The sequence below is a fragment of the Brassica napus genome, chromosome C5, assembly GCF_020379485.1.
Source record: "Brassica napus cultivar Da-Ae chromosome C5, Da-Ae, whole genome shotgun sequence".
In the NCBI taxonomy this organism is placed as follows: Eukaryota; Viridiplantae; Streptophyta; class Magnoliopsida; order Brassicales; family Brassicaceae; genus Brassica; species Brassica napus.
The window spans coordinates 51,475,863-51,485,680 of record NC_063448.1 but is presented as its reverse complement, the minus strand read 5'-3'; the positions used below and the strand labels follow the sequence as shown (position 1 = coordinate 51,485,680).

Here is a 9,818-nt window from a genome sequence, read left to right as displayed (position 1 = left end):
TCTACAATTTCAATGCAATTTATACTTATTTTTAGCTCAATATTAATTGTAAAATGCATTGATCTTATAAATAAATGTATTTATCTAAAATGCTATTGGTTAAATAGATGACACCAATGAAAACTTAAATATATTTCAATCAGTTTCTTAATATGTGTGAAAAATGTTTAAGTGACACTCTTTATAAAACGGAGGGAGTAGATGTTTGAATTGATGAGTCTAAATGGTTGATTACTAGAGCCTTAATAACTACTTTTTCGTTAGGTTTAATATTACATTAAACTAATATGTCTGAAGATAATACAACTCTATATCATATATATTTCAATCCACTAAGTAATATGTTTTGTCAACACAAGAAACCATGATATCTATTTTTTAATTATTTGTTTATATTTTTTTTAATTGATCATCTATTTGAATGATATCTATTTTTTAGTATTTTACAGTTTCTTAAAAATTCATAATTAATTTTTTTTGCTCTTTTTTCTCCTAATTTTATGTTTTTCTTTTTCTTTAAATGATCTCCTTCTAAAACTATTATTGGAGGTGCTCTTAGTATTTTTATTGTTCATGGGTGCTAGCTATCTTCTCTCACATATTATTGGTTTTGTGACAAGTATGACAAGCAAGTTCTCATGCATACAAGGGTGAAGTCATAGACGGTCTGCCTTGTTCTACTCCGGCAGTCGCTCCAGTTACATTTTCTCAGTCAACGCCGCTCTTGTCTCGTCCGCCTCCGGTTGTGCGTTGGTGGTTCTCTTCCTCTCCGGCTCGCCATGTTGCTCTCCGGATTCTTCCCCGTAGTGTAACTTTGGCGAGGCTTTCTACAGCTAGCACCGGTTCTCGTTGTTAGTACGAGGGGGTTTTTCGAATTTTCCTTAGGTCATTGGAGTGACCGAGGGAGGCTCGTGTGAAGCGTGGCTATCCCAGCACCGATGTTGGACCTCTTAGTTTTCATTGGTGGGTCAAATTTTGGTTTTTTTTGCAGGATAGGAGGAGCGACGTCGAGATGTGGCTCTTGCCGCACCCGTTTTTCTGCTGGCTTGCATTTGTTCTGAAGACGAGCCGAATAAGTGCGACTTCCGGTGATGTTCGGACTAGCCAGCAGGCGCTCTAAGGTCCTCTGGGGCAAGAGGCGGTATGCTCACATGGCTCGTTATCTCCTACTACCGGTGGTGGTTTGAGTCTTGAGCTTGCGGTGCTCGGTTTGGCAAAGCTGCGAGAGTATGAATCCAATCACTTGGAGTAGAGCACTGCGGGCAAGCCGAATTCTACCAAAGCGTGGTCTCATGTTTTATCAAAGGTTTCTATCTATAGCGACAATGCTGCCACTGTCAAACTTCTGCTGTTTCTTCAACTAGTTAACCTTTTTAAAGTAGTTTCATAGTCCGTATGTCATTTGGTGTTGCGCTTTTTTTTTTATGACCCTGGTATCCGGAGCCTCGAGAGGATCCGACTAACGCCGATGACCGTCCACCGGAACTTAGCCGGAGAGCCCGCCGAGGCATCCAGGAGGGCTGGTGATCACCCCATGTAAATCCCACCAGTGGCCACACGTCAGCAGGCTTCTCTATATTGGGTCCGAAAGTCCCTCAAGATAATCACCTCCACTCGAACCTATGACTTCTCAGGTTGAGTTTAACCACTGGACCACTAACACGTGGTGTTGCGTTTTCTTCCTCTTTGGTGTTGCATTAGGTTTATTTTTCACTCTGGTACTTGTTTCTATGTATTTTCTGTCACCAAAAAAAAATTGGTATAAAACTTAACATTTACACCCGAAAAAAAAATTTCTAATAATATTTACATTATTCGCAAAAAGGCCCCATGCATAATCCAATGGATAAATGAGCTACACATTCACGGTTTATAAAATCCACTCTCGTAATTATCATAAGACTTCATAGAACATTCATTATTTATAAGATAAATTCTTCGTTTTCTTTTCAAAACACTAAAAGGTTAACAAGAATCCAAATTAAATGATGATGAAAATTATGTTGAAACATGTTATATCACCTCGCTTTAGAAATCTTTAATAAAATATTTCGTATAATTTTTAAATCAGTTGACTAATGTATTTAATCTTTCAATCATAAGGTTCTTGCAGATCATAGTTATTTCTAAATGAATTGATAATAAGTAGAATGAGTAATATATTTTTATATACTACTCGATAATGTTAAAACAAGTTCCCATCAAAGAGTTTTTGAATTATTGACGATGAAGAGCTTATTTACACGACAACTGTCGTCTTCTCTGCTCCCAAATTAACATTATTTTCGTTGACTGTTGGTGGCTGTTCATCATGGACTGCGATAACAACATGAGGAGAGTTATTGCATTCTTCCTCGTTGTCACCCTCTAGAACAGGCTTTACAGTTCCCTTGTGAAGTAGGTGATGTTGTCCTAACTCCGGTGATAATTTTGGATCCAGATTCTCTTTAAAGTGTGCCAGAACTGAAAATTCGTCCACAGCCTCAGAGATCTTCTCGACATAACTCACGATGTCGATCAATGTTGACGCCATTGTGACTCCTGGAATGATCTCCAAGAGATCTTTCTCTGTCTCCGGGAAAGATAATTTGAGTGCAAGCCTTAGGTTTTCTATGGCATTTTTGGAGTTTTTAATGTGTGTATTCACACAAACATGGTATCTGCTCATTGTTTTGATAGATTTGGCTATGGATTTTAGGGCTTCGCCAGCTTCTCTGCTCATAATCGAGCATGGCTCTTGAATCTTGCTTATGAAGTCTTGCGGTGCCTGCTTGCGTCACACATAAAAAAAGCATGCAAATTATCAATTTTTGTTGTAACATAGCTTATAATTTATTTGTTTAAATATAACATATTAAACTTATGTGATTTCGTCGTACTAATTTTTTTGGTAACGTAACTTATAATTTATTTGTTAAATATAACATACTAAATTTAAATATAACAAACAAATTATCAATTTATTATTTTTATTTTTTTTTTGAAAAAAGGCTTTCTATCAATTTATTTGTTTAAATGTAACATACTATATTTATATGATTTCTGACGACGAACCTTAGCGTCAGAGAGAACATAGCCATTGAGAACTTCGAAATGAATGGCGCATTGGCGAACGAGTCCTGCGATCTTTAAGTACTTTGTCCATGGATGGCGTAACCTGAATCGGCCATGTCCTGGTTCCCATCTTGCAAGATTCGCCTGCAAAACAAAACAAAAAAAGTTTATATTAGAACTTGATAATAGTAATAGTTAATGATGAACATGTACACGTTGGAACATTATTTATTGTATGAGTTGTTAAAAAATATACCAAAGTATCTTCAGTGCTTTTTGATGTTAGAATGCTTTTGTATTCTCGAACGCTCGAGTTTGTCTCCTTTGAAGTCTTCTCCGATGATGGAAAATATTCACCGTCGAAACCTGTTTTACAGATATCAAAACACGTATGCATGCATAAGGTATAGATTTATATATTTCATTTTATACCGAGAATAAAGCAATTGTAAGTCACCTTCTATGGAGTTAGCGAGTTTGATAATGTTGTTAGCAACCATCTTGTGAAGATCTTCGCCTGCCCATACAGGAAAAACGAAGATCGACACAAGGATGCATATTGTTCCACCAATGAGAATAGTCGATAGTCTTTGATATGCAATAACCAATATTTCATCTGTACGGTACCCCGAAACAGCAACCATGCTAAATGTAAGTATGAATATCAAGGCACCATAGTCATATCTCTGTTTAATCCTTGGAAAAAACCGCGAAAATGTCGCAGCTGCACCTAGTGAGAACACTAATATCCCAAGAACAATAGGCTCTCCTTTGTGTCCACACAATCGAGCAAGGTGTACTGCACCAACCCCTAAGGCACCGGCTATTAATGTTGCGAAAGCTCTGTTTAAACCTTTTGAAAGTGTCCCACCTATAAGAAGAAAAATGTTTTATGTAGCTTTGCTTTAAGCAAAAGTCGTGTGGTTTAATAGAATTAGTGACTTACCAACAGTGAACTCGGAGACCACGACTACGGTTAGTATTGCCCACATACCCGAAACCCCAAAGCTATTATAGAGTGGCCTTACATAGTACAACATTGAAACTAATGTGAGAGAAAGTCCCACTTTTATGGAATGTATGATCCTTCTTGGGTCATCTTTCCCAAACTTTTGCACATGCTTTATGCGCTTGGTGACACCGTCTTTGAGCTTGCTAGGGAAATCCTTAAGCCTTTGCAAGAAACATGCCTTCTTCACTTGAGCATTCAAATCCATTTCCATCAATGGAAGTGTTAAAGCTTGTGAAATTGGCTAATATTCGTATAACTTTTGCGGTGTGTGTGGTGCTTATATGTGGGATAGTTTTGGGCTATATTTATAGGTAGAAAAGGCATAACATGTGAAACGACATATTTTCATTGCTGACTAAGCTTGCATCTAAACCAATATTTTTATCTTAAAGTCTTGATTTCTAATGATATAAATACTAAAGATATAATAAAAGTGATGGTCACTACTTTCCTTATATCTAATTAACTGATGGATGGATATTCATCTACTAGCTAGAATATAGATTGATGTACAAATTTATGTTACGTAGGTACAATATAAGACAAATTATTATTATAAAATGTTCTACTTTTTATAGTTACGAGCTCCACTATTTTAACACATAGTAAAAGTCAGAAAAGGAAAATAAAATTTTATGTAAAAAGGAAAAAAACAAACAAGAAAAATAGGGTCAAGTTGATCGAACCCACTAAAAGTAGACATAGCAGAGAAGCTCTCAAACCAAAGGCTGAGAATGTTTTCTCCTAACTTTACAGCAGTTAAATGTTTTTATATGATAAAAATAAAATATTCAGACAACTTTATGTAACTTAATAAATATTATTGTAAAAATTGTCCATTTTCAAGATGCTTTCATGTGAATTCTCTCAGTTTTGGTCAAACTAAGTGCTCTAAATGTGTATTATGATGATTAGATATTGATAAATTAAACATATAAGATAATGAATCAAATCAATGATAATGATCATCATTTGCTGATAAGTGAGATGCTATAACGAAGAACTTATAAGTTACAATAATAATTTCTTATTGAACTATTCCTGCTAAAATTTCCTGAGATCAGAAAGTATTCCAAAATGTAATTTCTGAATTAATTTATTTAATGAAAGTGATACACATTTAAGGAAAGTGATACATATTGTTCAAATATATATACAGAGAAAACATGGTCATATCATCGGCATTATGCATGATGCTAATTACTATGATATGTATTTGAGAATGGTAGGCATGAAGAAGAAGTGTAAGGATTCGTATATTTATTAAATTGACGAGCCGATCTCTATAAAACATTGATTTTGTATTTTTCAAAAAAAAAAAAACATTGATTTTGTAAAATAAATAGGTGTTGGGTGAATTTACGTTGAAGATCTATTTTTAAACAATGGTTGTTTTTTTTTTTTGAGAAATTTTTTAAACAATGGTTGTTTCGTCCATTCTTTTTAGTTCTAACTTTAGAATTTGTAAAAACATATATGTTCATGTTGCTGCAGCCTGCCACTAAATCTAAGCATTATTCCAAGAATATTACATGAATGTATGATCGATATTTCATTCTAAGCTCTGTTACAGTCCGTACTTCATATAGCATATTCTTTTTTTTTTTGCTATCTTTAAACGTGACAAGATAACTTATCACTATAACAGAATAATCCTGTGTCGCAATAGATCTAATAGTACACTTATTTTCAGATTTAGAATATTTGTTTTTGCATGATATAATATGGATTACTTGATAGTCCATAGCAAATAACTAACTGGAACATTTTGTCACATATAAGTCGCAATTTGCAAAACTGCTAGTGATAGATTTTGATTTGTAAGAGCATCTTTGACGGAGACGCTTAATGGAGTGCTAAGTGGTGGATTCCACCACAAGAGAGAAAGAAGAAGTGTCAAAAACGTCAGATTAAACGTCGAGTCTTCCACTGTTTCGCGGACCCCACTGATACATGGTAGTCCGCGATTGATTCGTTTTTAATTTTCTTTTTTAAATCACACAAAAAATCAAAAAAAAAAAAATTAAACAATCCAAATGGGTGCAAGAGTTAATGGTGCTCTAAGGTTTCCATATATATGTCGATGGAAAACCAGAACCTATTGAGTAATATTTTCGTAGCTGAACCGACAGTAAAACATAATTTGTGAAATTTCATATCACATCTCGAAAGAAAATTATGTTCGTGCCTATCTAGTGATTTACAAAATATTCTCTTTGCATATGTATGCATGCCTGAACATCTATCTGCTGAGACCTCTTGACCACCCGTTGTCATGTACCAACTCTGAAAACTTTGAATTTAAATATTAAAAAGTTAAAACAAAACAATCTATATATATAAAAGTAGAATAATTAAGTTTGCTCTGAACATGAAACATAAATTAATTATTTGATTGTTTCTACATTGTAAACTATCATCATGTAAGTGACGGACTGAGAAACAAATTTCTTATAAAATAGCTGCTAAACATTACAAGATTAGTCTTGGGTTATCTATATTGGACATCTTAGTTTCTTGCCGTATCGACAAAATGGGTTTACATTTCATTACAAATTTTCTTTCACGATACAAACCTTCAAACAACGTATTTACATTACCAAAAGCCTTTCCAAACTATTATGATCCCATATCAACAGTTTTAAAGATACACTAGTATATGAAAGCTTTTTTTTTTTGTTTTTGAAAAAGAGTGTATATGAAAGATTTTGATGTTTCTAAGGCTGCAACTGGATTGATGGTTTTTGGAATGAAATGATGTGGAATGATTTATTCCATTAATTGTTTTTACCATTTGACATGAATAGAAAGAAATACTCATTCCATCAATTCCACAACTAAATAGATAATATATAAAGAGAATCATTTCATAACAAATTTGGCTATGAATGAATGTAATGAACTTTATACCAATTTTTATGTATTACATTCCTATTATTTCATTTTTATCGTTCCATTTATTTTAATTTCATTAATTCTTAAATATTTTACCAGTTACAACCTAAGTGAATATATATACATTTTTTATTTTTTGAAAATATATATACATTATGAGCGAAGTGTCACATGTAAAAAGAGTGGTGAAATGACCGAGAAGGAGCAATTGATTCAATTCCATCTTAGAGGCTGGAAATTTCTTGCGGAAGTTGTATCTCGATTGATCATTTCAAATTTTCCGTTTATAGGATTTACAAGGTTTACACTAAACTTAGTTATTTTATCTCTTAGACACAGGGGTGGATCCACGTGTAGTGATGTGGGGTCACTTGACACTACAAAAACAATAAAACCTAAAATTTTAAGCTATGTACACTAGTTGACACTGGCAGTTTTGGTTGAAAAAGTAGTAAATGAACCCACAAACCCGGGTTCAACTCCCTTAATAACCTTTATTTTTCTATTTTTTATATTTATGACCCCACATAAAAAAAATTATGGGTTTGCCGTTGCTTAGACATATACATGATGAATCATAAACAATGCTTTGGTGATAAGTTCCAACAAAACGTAGTGCATGCATGACAAATTCCAAAACGAAGAAGATCAATGTGACTGGAACGTGGGTCTTCTCATGAAACGTAAGGTTGGTCAGAAAAAGAACTTAAAAATTCACGTCGGATTGGTCGGAAGAGACCGGCCAAAAAGGAACGGTTCTTCGCTATATGACAATTTAGCTTAACTTCTATACATTTTTTGCCGGTTCTTGCTTTTTTCTCTTAAATTTCATTTTTTTCTTATAATATTGTTCTTCATACACATTTTTTTTTGAAAATGGGTTTTCGTTTGTTCTTCGTACACATGCTTTTGCAACATGTGTAGTTGGCGACTTGGCGTTTATATATATGTATGACTGTTTTATGTTGATAACCTTACATCAACATCATTTAACTCCTCTAAGAGCCGACCCATTTTGTACCCATAAACTTGAAAAGAAAAAAAGAACACTCAAATTTTATTTAAATATAAACTCAGCACGCACAGTCGCACACTCATTTATTCTGTGCATAGGTGAAGATACGAAGTACAAACAAATAAAGAAATGAAACGGCCTACTCGATAAATAGTTGACTAATGTCTACAACTTGATTGGGTCGACCTTTGGTTCAGGTCTCTTTGAGGCCCGTTAATCTCTTTGAGGCCCATAAAATGATTCTGATTCTGGTTCGACCGCTTAATATTCACTAGGTAACCCGTATCTAAACTCCACTAGACCCTTAAATAATTTGAGTTAGTTTAACCGAACCGACTTAGTTATAAAAACACAACGATTAATGGAAATTTAGTTTCAAAATAATTATCTATTTTTAGCTATACACATCGCAAACTAAATAATATATCAGGCTATCAAGTATCAGCTATAAATTTTAATATTAATATCTCAAGTTTGGAACCAAACGACTAATCATTGATGTCCATATAGACTTGGTTAACATGATTTTTGGTCGTCATTATTTGGAAAATGTACACGTGTGTGATTGTCATCGTTTGTGGGTTTTATCTAATACCAATGATGATTTTGTATGTTTATTCTAAATTTTAGTGCTATGTTTTTTTTATTTCCTACTTTAGTGACATGTTAGTCCGAGACTTCGAGAGGCGTGAAATATTTGCATTTATGACGTTTTCATGACTGGCTTACACGTGTCATTGGGTTCATTTTCTATCACGAAAATGAAAGGGCCATCAATCAAGCAGAAAATTACCCTCTTATGTCCGAATCTTCTGTCATCTTCTCAGTTATTGCACTATCAAATGAAAATAACCTTCTAGATAGATACTCCCTCGTCTGTTCCCGAAAGTAAGATTTTTTAAAGTGTTCACGCTTATTAAGAATTCAATAAATATTTATAATTTAATTTTTTTTTACTTTATTATACACTTTCCAATAACTTTTCACCAATGAAATTTAATCAATTCAAATATTTTTATTTAATGTTTATTAAAAATATAAAAAGTACCTTAAACATATAGAATATCTATTTTTATCGAATAAGTAAAAAATCTAAAACATCTCACTTTCGGGAACGAAGGGAGTATAAAATCTTTAGTCATCAATTCATAAATGCAAAGTACAAAACAAGCTTCAGATGTGAGAGTTCGTAGTCTTCTGGAACTTTCACAAATATGATGAATGTGAGAATGCTTCATGTGTGTCCTTTTCGCGTCTTTCTTCTAGCTCTCTTGCTTGTCCTCCTCCACTCCATCCTTAGTCCCTTCTTTTCAGAATTATTATCTACTTGATGACTAGAGGTTTTGTAGATATCGTTGAAATCAAGCTGACTCATATCTACAGGAATACAGATATGTCATTGAGTTTGCGTAGGTGAAGTAGAGAAAACGACTTTGATTGAATCTTTCTCTGTCCACATTATGATTTATGGATGCATAGCGAGGGTCCACATACTAGTGTGTATCGGAGCAAGAAGACCTAATTTGAAACACGGTTTATATTATTTAATTCGTATCGATTTTGGTCGCTTGCTCCTACTCTCGACAACCAACCGGACCCATGCAAGTTGTTAATAGGTACCTCGAAATAGAGGAATATAGTTTGACGTGAGAGGATATCTTTCACATTAAAAATAATCAGCGTTAGGTGCTAACTATAATTTGGAGGCAGCTTTTAAAATCTAGTCCTGATTGAATCAACGTGTACGCTCGTTATCTTTTTGACCATCTTTTGTTTTTGTGTTTTACAAAATATTAAATATACATTGTCTAGCTAATGAAACGTATGTCTTGCATATTGATC

At 33.8% G+C, this 9,818-nt stretch overlaps 1 protein-coding gene across 1 annotated transcript; it reads right to left on the bottom strand.

The window, feature by feature from the left end:
- Nucleotides 1–2,104: 2,104 nt before the first annotated feature.
- Nucleotides 2,105–5,231, bottom strand: LOC106345501 (aluminum-activated malate transporter 8-like). Its single transcript, XM_013784701.3, has 5 exons — nt 4,001–5,231; nt 3,512–3,925; nt 3,311–3,420; nt 3,055–3,198; nt 2,105–2,767 (listed from the first exon to the last, which is right to left on the bottom strand). The coding sequence occupies exons 1-5, from the start codon at nt 4,275–4,277 to the stop codon at nt 2,240–2,242; spliced, it is 1,473 nt and encodes a 490-aa protein (XP_013640155.1). The 5' UTR covers nt 4,278–5,231; the 3' UTR covers nt 2,105–2,239.
- Between the last annotated feature and the right edge of the window lie 4,587 nt (nt 5,232–9,818).